Source organism: Ursus arctos, unplaced genomic scaffold, assembly GCF_023065955.2.
Source record: "Ursus arctos isolate Adak ecotype North America unplaced genomic scaffold, UrsArc2.0 scaffold_37, whole genome shotgun sequence".
Classification (NCBI taxonomy): Eukaryota; Metazoa; Chordata; class Mammalia; order Carnivora; family Ursidae; genus Ursus; species Ursus arctos.
Genome location: NW_026623053.1, coordinates 6207459 through 6224943, shown reverse-complemented (window position 1 = coordinate 6224943; position 17485 = coordinate 6207459). Strand labels below are relative to the sequence as shown.

Below are 17485 nucleotides of genomic sequence, written 5' to 3'. Positions count from 1 at the left end.
AGTACATAATAAACAAGCAAAGAAGTACAAACAATAAGGTCAAAGAGTTAAAAATGCTGTGAAGAAAACAATGTGGACAGTGTCTGTCATGGGAAGTGGGACAGGTGGGAGCATCATTACACAGGTGGTCAAGGGAAGGTTCTCAGAGAAGGTTCTATTTGAAGCTGAAAGATAAAAATAAACAAACAAACAAAAACAGGAGCAGATAGAAAGTATCCTGCTCAATTTCCAGTTTCATTGGGAAGGGTGGAAGGGAGGGAGGAGGAGGTAAAGCCTTAGGGATGATAAGGGAAGGGACTCATCTAGGGCTGAGGCTTCCAGGTCAAGGGAACTGCTCAAATATCACTACCAGACAGGATGAGCCCAGATGGGGAGTCTGCAACCATGTTTATTTCCAAATGAGAAATTTCAAACATCTTGCTTTCTTTCTCATTTCCTGAGCAAGCTTCCCTGTATGATTCTGGACCCTAAGGCTCCCCACCTCCATATTCTCCACCAAGCCCCCAGTTGCACACCAAGGACCATGGCCCCACTCTCTGGACAGTCTGCTTCACAGCTTAGGAGAGTAGCCGGCTACCACGATGTTCTTGCCGGTGATGTAGCTGGCGTCTGGAGAGCACAGGAAGCACACGATCCCTGCACATTCTTCAGGCTCCCCAAAGCTGAAGAGAAGAAAGCAGAACTGAGGTCACAGCCCGTGCCATGTTAAACTCCGACTTCAGTTTCTGCTGGCCCAGAGCGGGCCCAGTATTGACCCTAAAGCCCAATACCTCACAGAATTCTAGTCAAATCAGGTTCCTGGGAAGGTCATGGTGGGCTCAGCAGGACCATGGCCACCCTCTAGCCCTTAGCCCCACGCTGTGCCATTCTCAGACTTCAGCAAGGGGGAACAGCCAGCAGACTGGAAAATCCAGTCTCTGTCTCTTCTTGAAATTAAACTTTGCTTCAGGGCAGCCGCAGACCATTAAAGCCCCAAGCCTCACATACCACTGTAATCCATAGATGTCACTGAAGTCAGGTAGCAAGTATGGCAATGTTTTCTCCTAAGGAGAGATTTCAGAGTCAGGGTTAGGCAGAAGGACTGTTGGTGCGCGTAGGGCAGGGGTGGTGGGAAGGGCATTGTGGCAGATCGATGCCTCCGTGGAGGATGACCCTGTTTAGAAGAGAGGAGTGGGGCAGAACTTTGCTTTGCTCCCTACTGAGAACAGAGACCCCATTCTGCAGGAAAGTGAGAGGCCGCTAGTGCCAAAGGCTGCAGGGCAGAGCCTCTGAATGATGGGCCTGGACTGACCTGGTAATCCAAGCTTGCAGGTGTCTGTAGGCCCTGGGAGGCTGGCCAGGGAAGGGACCAGTGGGGACCGGGGGGCGGGGGTTGGGGAGCAAAAACTGATCCTCACCACTTGGCTAAATTCAGTCTTGATTATTCCTGGCACCAGGCAGTTCACTCAGATGCCTTTTGGGGCCAGCTCCACAGCCAGAGACTTACAGAGACCCAACAGTGCCGTTTTGCTGGTGTTGTAGACTCCCAGCTTCTGAAAAGGGAAGGCTGTAGACAGAGAGGATTGGAATTGGCAGGAGGAAATGTCACCTGAACAGCCGGAGCTGTGATTCTGGGTCTCAGCCTAAGAAGATGCACTTGATTTTGGCCCAAGCTAAGATCCCTTCCGCCACCTCTCCCCATCTACAGTCATTTCAAGGGGTGAAGTTCTGAGATAGAGGGCCTTGCCCAGGCTTAGAGAAATGCCAGAGAGTCACTGCCATATGTGTCCAAGCTTGAAACGGAGAAAGCCACACCATGCTTCCAAACATTCAGCCAGGAAACCGGAATGAGGAAATCCCGGGACTCAGAACTTGCTTTACCATAAACTGTGTGTACCCTGGGCAAACGGCTTAACATCCTTGGCTTTCAGAAACATTTTGGCGAAGTGAGATTATAATCCCAAATCTGCAGCCATCAAGTTCATCTCAACTCCCATCCATAGCCAGTTCTCCCCCACCCCACTGTAGGGCCTCCCCGGAAACAAGACTCCACTGCCCCTCACCCAGCCCCATCCAGAGGGTTTTACACTCACTGGTATTGGCACATAGGCCACCATAGATGAGACCAGAACCACGGCGCCTGTCCTGTAAGGAGAAAGATGGATGGGATGAGTTGACAGGTGAGTCCAACAAGAGCCCAGACGAGCCAGGAAATTGTACTTTCACAGTAAGAGGAAACCAGCTCAAGATTCATAAGATGAGAGACTACCTGGAACACTAGGGAGAAGCTAGTGGACACTAAGGTCAATGGCGGGATCTGTGCTACCTAGGGCGGGGACCCAAAGCTGAGAGGCAGCACTTCCCCAGTAATGCTTCTGAGCAATGCTTCTGAGCCACAGACCCCTGTGAGGTCAGTGTGCCACCGAGCTGTCCCAGCCTGGCCTGCTTCCAGGCACCTCAGGATGCAGAAGAGCCAGGCTCTGCAGGTGACCTGAGGAGAAGCAAAGGCCACAGTGCCTCTAACCAGAAGGGAAACCAGTGAGATGGCTCACAGAGGGGGGCTGGAGTCAAGGGACCAGAGCTGGGGCTCCAGGTGACTGCCTTCTGGACCCTTCTTCCCTGCAGCTGCCACCACAGGGGCAAGGTCCCTGCATTCTCTGAGATCAAAAGAGCAAAGGCCCATGACAGGTCCTCTGAGGACCTGGAAGGCAGGCTCTTCCCCCTCCCAGCAAATGTTTCTCTTCTTCACAATTGTCACATCCCGTGGGAAAGAGGGTAGGTGTGGGAACGGAGAACATTTCCCAAAGGACACACCTCCCACTTCTCCCGCCACCCTCCACTTCCTGGGCCCCTGCCCAAGTACTTCCTGTGGGGTAGAGGACACCCCAGGGCCCACCAGCCCCTCCGTGACGCACCCCCTGTTTTCCATGTGGGGCAGCAGCTGGCTCAGCAGCAGGGCCGGGGACTTCACATTCACGTCCAGGATCTGAAATCAGAGCAGAGACAGAGGAGAGGGAGAAAGGAGGTCTGTCCAGTGCCCATTCTCACTGGTCACTTGGAGACCTGTGGCCAGAGCAGGACCCAAGCCTCAGAGCTTGGGTTCTGCTCTTTGGCTGTGTGCGAGGGACAGGGTCCTTCAGGAGAAGGACTCTGAGGGCCTGTGTCAGATTCTCAGGTTCCTGTCCTGCCCAGGTCACAGGGCAACCTCCAACAAGCTGTGGTTTGGGAGACCCTCCCGCTGCCGGTCCCCACACCACCTCTCCCCAGTCAACATGGCCCTCCAGAGAGGAGACAAGGTCAGCAGAGGAGGCAGGTCAGGACTGTGCAGACCCCTCTCAGGGGACCTTCAGGACAGCAGGGGCAGGAGGGCAGTGGCAACAGGAGCCCCTACAGAGCTTGGTGGATTCCAGCTGGGACGGCAAGTCTGGATGGGGTCCCTCCTCTCAGCTGTGTCTGCGACAGCCAGACTGAAGGGATCAGAGTGGGTACCTGTGAGTCCAGACTGGGACAACCTCAGAACTCTTCACCATGGACAGACCAGAAATCTTTTCTGGCATCTCAGAACTTTGTAGCAGTGGCCAGCACAAGGAGAGTCAACAGAGGAGAGGCTGCTGGTGCCTGGCACACGCGGGCCATGGTAGTGTCTGTTGAGCTTCCTGAGGAGTGGTTCGACCCAGGTGAGCTCATCCCCCACCCATCAGAGTCAGTTGTGACAGGAGTATGAGGGACCTTAGGTACTATGTGTGTCTGTGTGGGCACGCGTGCATGTGTGCGTGCAAAAATGGTGGACGGAGAACCACGCAGGCTGTGTAAGATCCTACCCCAGTCCTCACCTTGTCCCACACCTGCTCACTGGCCCCCAGAGTGCTCCCCACCAAAGGGTTGACCCCTGCCACGCACACCAGGAAGTCGACGCCCCCACAATGTTCCAGGGCCTGTGGAGGAAATGACAGGATGTGGGGTGAAGGAATGGAGTAAAGAGTTCCCAGAAGCCTCTCTCCTTGCCCAGCCAGACTGATCACCCAGAGCTAAGTAAGTAACCCCATCCTGCCTGCGGCCGTCCTGGAGCAGAGTCAGACCTCAGAGATCAGAGGTTGAGTGAAATATTTGTTTCTCACCTCCCTGGAAGCATCTAATTTCTGCCCCACAAGATGCCTGGTTGGTAGTTGGGCTCCCAGGCCAGATCTTCACTCATAGGGGTCACTGCTTCTACTCTGCCCCTTCTTTCAGCTCTTAGATTTCTAATCAATTCCTCTTCCCTTCTCCCTCCACTCTGGAAACCCTCCTTTGTTCACACATACAAGAACCCAGTCACCACAAGCACTGCCCATTTCACACTCGATTTGCCTCACAGTTCACCCCTTCCAGGACTGTGGCGTGAACTGATTTAATCCAGACTTGGACTCTAGCGGGCTCCCCAGCGCAACACCTGGCGTGCGCTAGGGCTGCACTGCTCAAACTCTAACAGGTATACTCACCTGGGGTCTGGTTAAATGCAATTACAATTCAGCAGCTCTGGGGAGATCTGAGATTCTGGGTCCCCAGCAAGTTCCCAGGACATGCCCCACTGCTGGTCATCAGACCACCCTTCGATAGCAAGCCTCTAGTCTAGACCATGTGAGGTCCTTCCTGCCAGGAGCATATCTTCTAGCCACACCGGTGGTGCATTTGTTTTTACTGCTTGAGCAGGACCCTATCCTGGGCCACATGTGTCGTTGGCCTAGACACCAATGCTAGAGACCTCAGCCCCCTCCCGCCGGTGCTGAATCTGCCTGCCCCCATCTGCCACTCACCGTGGCCACCAGGCGCTCCCGGTCCTCGGCCTTCCCCACGTGGCACACGGTGCCCGTCACGCTCAGCCCCTCCCCCTGCAGCTCGGCCACTGCCCGGTCCACGTTCTGCTGCTTCCGGCTGCTGATGACCACATGGGCCCCGTCCTCAGCCAGGCGCCGGGCGATGGTGAAGCCAATCCTAAGGGCAGAGATGGCTTTGGTGGCTTCAGAACCCCCCTCCCCCATCCTCCCTCTAGAAGCCTGATCATGAGACACAAATTGAGTTCCACAGTATGGCCCAAGAGCTGCTTCTAAATCCTTTCGAGCAGGGAGGAAGAACAATTGAATCCTACTACCTATGGGGCCTTCACCAAGGCTACCCCATTTAAATCTCACCATGTATAACAATCATATTTTATAGGTGGGAAAATTTTCACGTTAATTTTATTAAAGGGAGGTTTTAAAAAGAGCATTTGTGAATGCGCTGGGCACCCAGCCTCAATTGTAGAGAGTCTTCAGCTGCCCGGCATTTTCTCCCTTGGTTCTAGCCACAGGCCTCTGATAGGAATTACTCTCTCTAAGCCCAATAGCTTTCTTCTGCTCTGGAGTGGAAACACTTTCATGCTGAAAAAGACGTTCTGTCCCCTCTGCATCTCCTTACTTTAAGAGGTCCGAAGCTGCTCTGGTGGGGGCTGGCTGAGCCCCGGTAATGAAAGGGCAGAAGGCATATTTCTCCTGTCTCGTGGAAACTCTCCGGGCAGCTTGGCATTTTGGATGTATTCATTTGTTATGAAGGCTGGGCACTGGGAGCACACACAAAGATTTAAAACATCATTGGGGGGGGGGGCACCTGCGTGGCACAGCGGTTAGGCGTCTGCCTTCGGCCCGGCGTTGTGGGATCGAGCCCCACATCAGGCTCCTCCGCTATGAGCCTGCTTCTTCCTCTCCCACTCCCCCTGCTTGTGTTCCCTCTCTCGCTGGCTGTCTCTATCTCTGTCAAATAAATAAATAAAATCTTTAAAAAATAAATAAATAAATAAATAAATAAATAAATAAATAAATAAAATAAAACATCATGGGGGTCTGGGAAGCCTGGAAAGATTAAGCAGTTCTAAAATTGAATGGTCCAAATTAGTGATGGTAACGACCTTGAAAGGTCAAAAGGAAGACGGTGCCCCCAAAACACTCAACACCAGAAGCCTCCCTTCCTCCTGCCTTCGGTAACGACTCATTACAGATCGTGGCTCCTTATGGCAGTTAGGGGATGAGAGGAATTGGAGAGACACTGAATGAAATGTGACGAAAGGAGAGGTTCATCTATAAAAGGTCTCTGAGTTGGTCTGCAGGTGTTGCCCCGCCCATTGCCCTGGTGCCAGTGGGCATTCTGCAGCCAGTGAAACCCCCGAGTCTGAGAGGCAAGTGGGTCTTGGGCTTCTCCCTGGTAGACCAGGCCCCTAAAAGACCACAGTGTTGTGCCTACGAAGGACAGGGAGAGAGGGCTGTCTTGATGATAACAAGTTAAATGTCTTCGGGTTACCCAGCAAGTACGTGGCAGAGCCTAGATTCCAACACTACTCTGATTAACTCAGAAGCAGCTGGTTTTCTAACTACATCCTTTTTGGAACTCAGAAACCAGATGTTTTAGGGAGAGTTGCTGAGATTTGGAGTTGATTGTAAATGCTGGAGCTGTGGGGGTGTCAGGCAGGGATGTATGAGGAGGGCGCTGACTGCAGAGTCCGCGCTGGGATGGGGACACAAACATCCTGTGATATGCCTGTGAAGCATTCCCATCCGCTCACCCCTTTGTGGACCCAGTGATCACAGCCACTTTCTCAGCCAGGGCACAGCTCCTGTCTGCCCTGTTGCTGCTCGTTCTTGCTGAGAGAGGCACCGAGGAGCGACGAAGACCCCTAAAGGCCCAAGACGCAGCTCTGAACATGGCAGTCATGGTTTCCCTCTGTCTGGACCCACGCTGAGGAGGAACCTGGGATGACAAACACACCAAGAAATACATTAGGATCTGTGTCTCCATGCATCCTTCAAACTTCCCAAGGACGTACAGAGCTGCTCGTGCCTTTCCACGACCCTTCCGTGAAGGGCTTCCTCACGGTGGTGAATCACCCCACCGCAGCAGATGTGGGCAGCCATGGTGCTGGGCTGCCGGTAGACGCCTGAGTGATTCTTGCCTGACGCCTCCACACCCTAAACGAGGAATATCACCGTAGTCTTCTTAGAGTCATCTTTGTACTTCCCTCCACACATCCATTCTGCCACAGAGATGCCGCTTTGACCTTTTCCTCTACTTTCCCCAGCCTGCTGCAGCCACCTGGCCCAAGCTCTTGTCATCTCCCCAATCTGCCACAACCTCTGTCCTCTCCTCCCCGCTCCCCACTGAAGCAACAGCCTCACCCCACGCATCATCACAAATGACTCTCACCAACTGTAGATAAAAGTCCAACCACACTCTTCTGGTTCCTGAACTTTCGTGGGGTCTCTACCCTTACGCCTCCTTCCCACTGTTCTGGTCCACCGGCCCAAAGATCCCACGGCACCTGTGCCATTGTGATGGCATCGGCGACACCGCGTTTCTGCAACAATTTTCTCTCACCCCACATCTTTCACTTCCTTCTGGGGAGATCAAGGAACAACTGTGTGAGGCTGGCCCTGGAGATGGCCCTGGGAAACAATGTAGGGGAGTGGAGGGAGAGAGGGAGAGAGACGGAAGGGAAGATCATCCCTAAGGGGTGCATTATCACAGGGGTTACCTCGATGGGGAACTGAAGGTCAATCCTGCTGAAGATCTGAGCAAGAATTTTGAGTTTCAGAGTTATCCCACCCAAAAGACAAGGACACCAGGGACTTAGGGGGACCAACCATTCCAGTTTTCCAGGACTGCAGGTTTTAGCCCTGGAAGACCCATATTCCATGAAAGTGCTCAGTCCTAAGCCAACCAGGATATTCAGGTCATCTCATGAGAGTATATTTCCAACTCCTGTCCGTCGTTCGTGGAGGACGGCTCCTGGGCAGCATTAATTCCATAGCATTTTCAACCTGCCCCACCTGTGCTCAGAAACCTTCAGGAAAAGTCATAGCTGCTTCCTGTTGGACATTGGGTTTTCATGGACAGAAAGGTGAGCGCCCAGGGGACATAAGCAGGACACCGATAGCATCTGTTACATATGTCACATTTATTGACCTTTATGTCCTAAGCATAGTGCTATGCACTCTACGTGATTTTTTTAAAATTTAATAGTCATGATTGCATTTTGAGTTCATGGCAGTTACTCTCCACATATTGCAGAACTGCAAACTGAAACAAAGAGACAAATTGCTCAATCTCTCACCAGAAAGAGAAAAGCTTAGGTTCAAAACCAAGTCTACCGAATATAGTTCGCAATTTTAATATCTAAATTCTACTGCCTTCTCTGACTTCCTCAGGGAGAGGCTACTTGTTCTGAGCCCACAGAACTTATATATTTGTCTTGGCTACGCTCAAACTTTAAAAATAAACGTATACTTACCATATGACCAACAATTGTACTCCTGGGCATTTATCCCAGAGAAATGAAAACATACGTCCATACAACATCAGGCACATGAACATTTATAGAAGCCTATCCGTATTAGCCAAAGCTGGAAGTGACTCAAAAGTCCTTCAATGAATGGTTGAGTCAAGTGTGATACCTCTACCTAGTGGTATAAAATTAAATATATTTGATCTCCATCCTTGATCGCTGGCACAGAGCTCCTAAAACCCTTGGGATTTTTTGAGTGATAGGGGTATCTTTTGTTATTCATAAGGAGCCCCTTTCTAATCACACACTGAGTTCATGCTAGTAAGGTGACTTAAGGTGGGGGTCCTGGGCAGCCTCAGGGTGAGGCTGGTCACCAGAAAGACCAAGTGATGAGAAAGTTGGAACCAACAGCTCCACCCACCCACCTCAGGAAAAGAGAGGGGGCCGGAAGAGGAGCTCTATAAAAACTCTTGAATAAGGAGATTCAGAGAGCCTCCAGTAAGAGGTATTGAAAATACACACACACACACACACACACACACACACACACACACTCACCTGTACCTTGCCCTATACGTTAATTTCCTATGGCTGTTCCTAAGTTGTATCCTTTTTCATAAACCAGTCAATGTAAGTAAACAAAGCATTCTCCTGAGCTCTGCAGGTCATACTAGCAAATCATCAACCCTAAGAGGGAGGTTGTGGGGATTCCCGATTTATAGCTGGTTGGTCGGAAGCGTGGGTGGCTTGGGACTTGTAATTGGTGTCTGGACTAGGGGCAGTCATGTGGGACCAAACCCTTAAATCTCTGGCATCTGAGGCTAACTAGTTAATGTCACAATTGAATTACGTTATTGGGCACCCAGCTGGTGTTGAGGAATTGGTTGGTGTGAGAAAACACTCTAGAGCAATAAAAAGAAACAAACTACGGATATGTGCAAGAATTTGGATGGAGCTCAAGGAAATTATGCCGAGTGAAAAGGCAATTCCGTTAATATAGCATTCTCGAAAGGACAACGTTATGCATATGGAGAAGAGATTTGTGGTTGCCAGGGGTTAGGGATGGGGGTTGGGGGAGGCAGATGGGTGTGGCTCTAAAGAGTTAGCACGAGGGATCTTTGTGGTGATGGAACAATTCTGTCTCTCAGTCATGGCGGTGGCTTCACAAATCTGCATGGGATAACAGCCCAGCATCACCCACACAAATGATGGCCTATGAAACTGGTGAAATCTGAGTAAGGTCTGTGGATTGTATCCGTGTCAGTTTCCTGGTTTGAATACTCAACTATCATTTAGAAGATGGATAGGAAATAGGAAATTTTGGTTGAAGGGTACACAGGACTTCTCCGTACTGTTTTTGCAACTTCCTCTGAACTTCAAACTGTTTCAACCTAAAAGCTTTTATTTTTTTTATTTATTTATTTTTAAAGATTTTGTTTATTTATTTGACAGAGAGACAGGCAGCGAAAGAGGGAACACAAGCAGGGGGAGTGGGAGAGGAAAAGCAGGCTCCCAGCTGAGGAGCCCGATGTGGGACTCGATCCCGGAACGCCAGGATCACGCCCTGAGCCGAAGGCAGACGCTTAACGACTGCACTACCCAGGCGCCCCTCAACCTAAAAGCTTTTAAAGAACTTCACTTGGCTTCGACTCGTAGAAAACAACGGAACTAAACTCTATAGGAGAATAAAATACAAATTCATCAATTGGGGCTATTCTTATATTTCTAGAATCACTTTAAAGCAACTGTTCATGGGGCAACTACGTGGCTCAGGCAGTTAAGCGTCTGCCTTCGGCTCAGGTCATTGTCCCAGGAGCCTTTGCCTCAGCCTGGGCCTCTCTGCTCAGTGGGGAGCTTGCTTCTCCCTCTCCCTCTGCCGCTCCCCCTGCTTGTGCTCTCTCTGTGTCAAATAAATAAATATTTTTTTAAAGCAACTGTTTATTAAAGAAGACATCTACTCTGTAATACGTACTCCTGCCTCTTAATAAGCGAAGCACATCTTTCATCATTAGTCTTTACAATTGGACCGAGCGGGGGAATAAGGCCCAAGCTTGGCTGTTGAGACTGAGCAGGCGCCTGGGCTCTGGGAGATGAAGTGAGACAGAGTGAGCACAGGGCAGAAGAGGTGAGGAAGCCCCTGTGAATGGAGTGGGGTGGAGCTTGAAGCCACTAGTCCCCTCATCTTGGTAGGTAGGGCTGAGAATGCTCCAGGCACAGAGTCTAGTCAGAGTGCGCCTGACGTGGGATAGAGAGGTGGCCAGCCGCGACAGAGCCGAAGGCCTGGGTAAAGTGGGACGCTGAGCTAAGACCATGGGATCTGGGGCTTTCTCTGATGGACCAAAAAAAAAAGCTCATGGAGGTTTTTAGAAATCAATAATTTTTATCGCAATGATGGTCATCACAGTCAAGGAGGCATAAATTTCATGTGAGGCCCTACTGACTGAGATAGCTAATTATTGTTTCTCCGGTGTTCACTGTTTGGTTTGAATCCCTATGCCATTTTCTGAGTGGTCTGTCCCGGTCTTTCTACCACTATTAAGCCCCTACACAAGTAGAGAAGTAATATAGAGAGCTAACCTAACCTTTCTTAGGGAGCAACATCATAGGACTCTGAGACTAGGTAAGTTCACATCTATATTCAACATAAAAGCTTGAAACAACCAGGTACTTTCTACTTACATCTGTGGGTTTCGAAACAAGTTCAATCTTGATCTCAAGGAGTTCTGTGGACTGAATGGTGTTCCCCTCCAGCCCCCACATCCATACATTGAGGCCTTACCCTCCACTACTTCAGAGTGTGACTTGGGAGTGGAGATGGGGCCTTTAATGAGGTGGTTAAGTTAAAACGAGGCCCCTAGGGTAGGCCTTAATCCAGTCTGACCGCTGTCCTTATAAGAAGAGGACATTTGGACACACAAAAGAGACATCAGGGATGCGTGCACAGAAAGAAAAGGCCACAGGAGGACACAGTGAGAAGGCAGCCATCTGCAAGCCAAAGAGAGAGGCTTCAGGAGAAACCAAATCTGCCAACACCTTGAGCTTGGATTTCCAGCCTCCAGAATTGTGAGAAATAAATTTCTGTTGTTGAAGCCCTCCATCTGTGGCATTTTTGTTACGGCAGCCCTAGTGGATTAATACAAGAAGAAACCTCAATAATATTCCATAACGACTTATATTATTACCTGTGAATCTCCCTCCACCTTCCTTTGAACAAAAAAGCTACACTACAGGTTTCTGACAGGCCAGAAGAATCCCAGGAGATAGAGAATAGAAAGGCAGGGCACCTGGGTGGCTCCGTTGGTTGAGTGTATGACTCTTGATCTCAGTCCAGGTCTTGATCTCAGGGTCATGGGTTTGGGCCCCATGTTGGAGAATACTTAAAAAGAAGAAAAAGGAGGAGGAGGAGAAGAAAAAGGAGGAGGAGGAGGAGAAGGAGAAGGGGAACGGGAAGGAGAAGGAGAAAAGAAGAAGAGGAAGACAATGGACAACTGTGAGCCTCAGACTCATGAATTTGAAGAGAGCAAAGGTGTCTCTGATGATGCAAGTGAGATGAGATGGGCTGGGCTTCCACAGATTGGGGTGGGGTCAGAAAGCCAAAGTTATATGCCAGGAGGCAGAAAAAAAAAAATCATATCCATGTTTTCATACTCCATCCCTCGTCTTCTGACACTGATCATGGAACAAAATATATGTCCCTATTTTTGATCCAGAAAATGTGGTCACTATTGCTGTATCTCCTTCTCCCAACGAGAATGGTGTGACCAGGAGCAGCTGGCCTGCATCCACAGGCATTCATGTGATCTAATATTTCACATTCCCACTCTTGGACTACGCCTAGCATCAGGGTGATTCATCCTCTTTGTTTTCAAAGACCAAGAATCCAAAAGAACCATGAGAACATATAGCGGCTTGTATGTTCTGAGAAATATGCATATTTGTTTTATGCATGCTATGTATTTTACATATGCATAAATACACAAATATGTATTTTTTATGATGTATCTTTGTGTGTTGTATGTTAGTAGATCTGGAATAACCCAACTGGGATTTTCTGGGGTTCTGCAAAAATCTTGACATCCACCTAAAAGGTTTTACATATAAAAATAGATTTATGGGGGTGCCTGGGTAGCACAGTCATTAAGCATCTGCCTTCGGCTCAGGGCGTGATCCCGGCGTTTCGGGATCGAGTCCCACATCGGGCTCCTCCGCTGGGAGCCTGCTTCTTCCTCTCCCACTCCCCTGCTGTGTTCCCTCTCTCGCTGGCTGTCTCTCTGTCACATAAATAAATAAAATCTTTAAAAAAAATAGATTTATGAACAGGGACCTTTATTGTCTTATTTGTAACAGGTGAAAAAATAGATAAAATTTAAGTGCTGAATATGGTATGTTACTTGACCGGATTTTATACAGCTGTTAAAAAATGGTGTTTATAAGTAGTTTGTAATAATATGGAAATGCGTCAGTTAAAATGCTAGCTGAAAAATCACGACACAAACTTTTATGTACAGAACAACTGAAATTATATTAACATAAAGGTCTACATAGAAAAATGCTTGAAAGTAAATAAGCTGTGATGGAATTAAAGTGACAGATTAAATATGTACTTCAGCCTTCCCCTTCACCACAAATCACTAGATGAAAAGATATGTTTAAGGGGCGCCTGGGTGGCACAGCGGTTAAGCGTCTGCCTTCGGCTCAGGGCGTGATCCCGGGGTTATGGGATCGAGCCCCACATCAGGCTCCTCTGCTATGAGCCTGCTTCTTCCTCTCCCGCTCCCTCTGCTTGTGTTCCCTCTCTCTCTGGCTGTCTCTATCTCTGTCAAATAAATAAATAAATAAATCTTAAAAAAAAAAAAAGATATGTTTAAGAGAGAAAGAAAAAAAATCCAAAGCAATACGGTTAAAAAGCAAACTTTATAGAAATTATGAGGAATTCTTGAAAGATAGGTAGGCTCACCTTGCAAGTGAAAATACAGTCCAACTTGCCTTCAGGGGAGGATAGTAAAAGGCAGGAGCGAGGTGCAGGTGCTCCAAGCTCGGAGGCAACAGACAGAATGAGTAGGGGAGGTCTGGGCAATTGTCAGGACAGAAGTACTTGCATTTGGAGGAGCCCAGGCCATTAGAGCTTTTCTCCAAATCATTGCCATTTTGCCAAGCACCTCTTGAGAAAAAGCATCAACGTGGAGAGGGTAATCATAAGAAGGCCAGAAGCAATTTGGATTAACCCAATAAAAGGAATGAAAGAAGAAAAAAAAGCATCACGAAAAGCGCAAAATAAGATTTTAGGATTAAGTCCGAAAGTATGTGAATGTTCACAATAAATGAGCATGGATTAAATTCATCTATTAAAAGATGGAGTTTCTCAAATCAAATCTTTTTAAAGTCCGGCTAACTACAGTTCACAAGAAATACAGCTAGAACAAAATGGCATAGGAAGATTGACAAGAAAGGAATAGACGAGGGGCGCCAGGGTGGCTCAGTCTGTTGGGTGTTCGACTCTTGGTTTTGGCTCAGATCATGATCTCGGGATTGTGAGATCCAGCCCATATGGGGCTCCACGCTCAGCGGGGAGTCTGCTTCAGATTCTCTCTCTCTGCCCTTCCCCCCACTCACACATGCTCTGTCTCTAAAATAAATAAATAAATCTGTTTTTTAAGAAAAGGAATAAATGACACAGCAGACAAATATTAAAAGGCAAACAAATACAACAGTAGTATAATTAGACAAAATATAATTTGAGACAAAAAGCCTTAAGATGGAAAATGATTAATAATTGATATTAATAAAACATATAGGAAACAAAAATTATAATAGTCATTAACCTTTAGTTTTTTTATTTTTATTTTTTAAAGATTTTATTTATTTATTTGACAGAGAGAGAGACAGCCAGCGAGAGAGGGAACACAAGCAGGGGGAGCGGGAGAGGAAGAAGCAGGCTCATAGCGGAGGAGCCTGATGTGGGGCTCGATCCCATAACGCCGGGATCACGCCCTGAGCTGAAGGCAGATGCTTAATGACTGAGCCACCCATGTGCCTCAAGTCATTAACCTTTATGTACTTAACATGTAAGCTTAAAATTGGCAAACCCACAAAGTTAGTGGGTAACCGTAACACATATCTTTCTGAAATCACATTTCAATAGACAAGATGTAAGTAAGAAAATATAGAGAATTTCAAATGATCATTAACAAGGAAATCTCAATAAATTCTGGAGCAGAAATCATGTGGGTCACCCATATTCACTCACTTACATGCAATAAATACAGAAATTAACATAAAAGTAGAGACCACCCCCAAAATAACATATACTGAGAAATTTTAAGTCCCCTTACAAAATAACTTTTGGAAGAGAAAATCAAAGCAGACAATCACTATTTAGAAATGAACAATGTGAACAGTTTTCAGAAGAACAAAACCCTATCAACTATGGTCAAAGCATTAGTCGGAGGACAAAGTGTAATTTTTCAGAAAGGAAGTAGTTGAAAATAATGGCATGAGCTTCCAACTCAAGAAGTTAGTAAAAGAAAAACATCAATAAACCCAAAGTGGAAAGAATAAAAGATATATAAATGCAAGCAAAAATAAATAAAGAAATAAAAGCAGAAATTATGAAACTGAAAACAAAGAACATTAACAAGTGAATGGAAAAGAAATACACCAAATTCTAAAGGGGGTTTTCCTTTGGTGATGGGACTGTGGGGTTTTTTTTCCCCTTAAAGTTTTACTTTTATTTACTTCCCAAATTTTCTATAAAAAGCATATATTACTTTGATATGTAAAAGTCTACTAGTTTAGGGGCGCCTGGGTGGCACAGCGGTTAAGCGTCTGCCTTCAGCTCAGGGCGTGATCCCGCGTTGTGGGATCGAGCCCCACATCAGGCTCCTCTGCTATGAGCCTGCTTCTTCCTCTCCCACTTCCCCTGCTTGTGTTCCCTCTCTCGCTGGCTGTCTCTATCTCTGTCGAATAAATAAATAAAATCTTAAAAAATAAATAAATAAATATACATGTGTCCATACTGATACTAGAAAAATGACTAAATAAATAACTAAATGATGAGGATGAAATAAGCCTTCTTTCTAGAAGAATTCCAAGGAATATTTTCTTTGCATGAGCTGAAGAGGAATCCTTCCTCTCTCACCCTGAGGGTAGGCTGGACTTGGAGTCTTGCTTCCCAAGAATCAAGTGCAGGAAAGGAACGATAGTAACTTCACAGTGGAGCAACCCAGCAGACACTGCCCTAACCAAGTGATCAAGGTTCACATCGCCTTATAAGTCATGCGCCATCATGGACGCCCTGATATGATGAGATATGAAGGGTACTTCACCTCCAGGGTATTCTTCTCCCAAGCCCAGCATCCCTGACCAATTGTGAGAAAAACATCAGACCAACCCAAACTGAGGTACATTCTACAATGTCTTTTTTTTTTTTTAAGATTTTATTTATTTATTCGACAGAGATAGAGACAGCCAGCGAGAGAGGGAACACAAGCAGGGGGAGTGGGAGAGGAAGAAGCAGGCTCATAGCGGAAGAGCCTGATGTGGGGCTTGATCCCAGAACACCAGGATCACGCCCTGAGCCGAAGGCAGACGCTTAACCGCTGTGCCACCCAGGCGCCCCATGCCACCCAGGCGCCCCCATTCTACAATGTCTTGACCAACACTCTTCAAAACTCTTAAGGTCATGAAAAACAAGAGTGAGGAAATGTCTGGGCTAGGAGGGGCTAAGGAGACACAAGGATTAATACAATATGGCATCCTGGATTGGAGCCGGCACAGTGAAGGGACATTAGTGGAAAAATTAGATAAAATGAATAAAGCAAATAGTTTAGTGTGATATTGTGTGTGTTCATTTCTTAGTTTGGTGAATGTGCCATTGTTTTAATTAAGATGTTAACATTAGAGGAAACCAAATGAAGAGCGCACAGGAACTCTGTGTACTGGCTTTGCAACTTTTTGGTAAATCTAAAATTATTCCAAAATAAAAAGTTAATTAAAAAAATTTTTACCAACTATGCATACCTTAGAGGATTTTGAAAATCCTCTAAGAATTCAGCAATGATTATTAAAGCTATGAATAGTAAAAATCTGCTACTAAAATTTTGTAACTTTAGCAGTACATTTAGAGATTTTAGGTAACTTGTGTGAAAATTGGACTGTTCTTAAATTTTCTGAAATAATATGTTCCAGTTACACTGTGGAAACCTCTAGACACACTTCCAAGGCGCCGGGATTCACAGGAGGACTCAGATGGAGTCCTCCCCTCCCTCCCACGCCTAGCCCTGCAAGAGTCCCCCTGGCATGCTCTTTGAGGATGGGGACAGTTGGTCCCATGGTGCCTGTGGCATGGCTGATACTTACTACCACAGCAGGGAGCAGGGAGTTGGGCTGATATCTCTGGTACAGAAGAAATAAGAAGGTTAGCACTTCCTCTGTCAAGGACTTGAGTCCTTGAGTCCCAGCCTTAAGACTCTCCCTGTCCATACTCTAGCCCTCCTGGTGGTAAGCAGTGCCCACCACCACACCTCCCAACCTGACCAATCTTAAGCCTTGCAGAGCAGGGATTGTGCTGAGAAGAAGCTCTGGCCTCTAGTCCCTCTAGGGGACATTGCCTCTCCAGTCTCTACAGCTCTTTGTCCCCAAGGGTATCAGTGGAGGAAATAGACAAGCGTACCTGGGGCCAATGAACTCAGGTACTTTTCTCTGATTCTTGAACAGAAGTCTGGGGCTGGAGCAATCACGAAGCTCTCCCGATCACCCTGAGTATTCTGCTATATAAGAGTTTTGTCCCGTTTCTTCCTGTCTTTCAGGACACTCCCCTTAATCTCACCCTGTTCCTGGCCCACCACACTCCCTAGCCTTTTTCTGAGTCATGAAAACATTTAAGCAAAATGTGATGTCCTTAGTATCACCTGTAATATCCCTGCATAACCCCTTCCTAAGGCAAGATCCTGCCAGCTAGGTTCCCAGCTAGGTTCCCAGTAGCAAAAGGTCCTGGAGGAAGAGAGGGGTTCACTTTCCCAGGACAGTGCAGACAGAGGGGCATGGGGTAATGATTGCAGTAAGAGGGAAAGGACCCAGGATAGGGAGCACACAGTACATGGGCTGTGCGTGTGTGCACACACGAGCCTGACAGGAAGCCGTACGTATCTATTTGTTAAATAAATATTTATATATCACTCAGGAAAAGGAGAGGCAGTTTTCCAAATGCTCTTATGGCCT

The 17485-nt window shown here is 47.5% G+C and overlaps 1 protein-coding gene across 1 annotated transcript; it reads right to left on the bottom strand.

Moving 5' to 3' along the window:
* Positions 1-452: 452 nt before the first annotated feature.
* On the bottom strand, positions 453-17023 carry LOC113246013 (dehydrogenase/reductase SDR family member 2, mitochondrial-like). The gene is given in 8 exon segments (XM_057306414.1): positions 453-662; positions 1360-1532; positions 2073-2124; positions 2895-2965; positions 3813-3914; positions 4773-4950; positions 6551-6735; positions 16938-17023. Coding segments are annotated over 7 exon segments (837 nt in total). The 5' UTR covers positions 6700-6735; positions 16938-17023; the 3' UTR covers positions 453-550.
* Between the last annotated feature and the right edge of the window lie 462 nt (positions 17024-17485).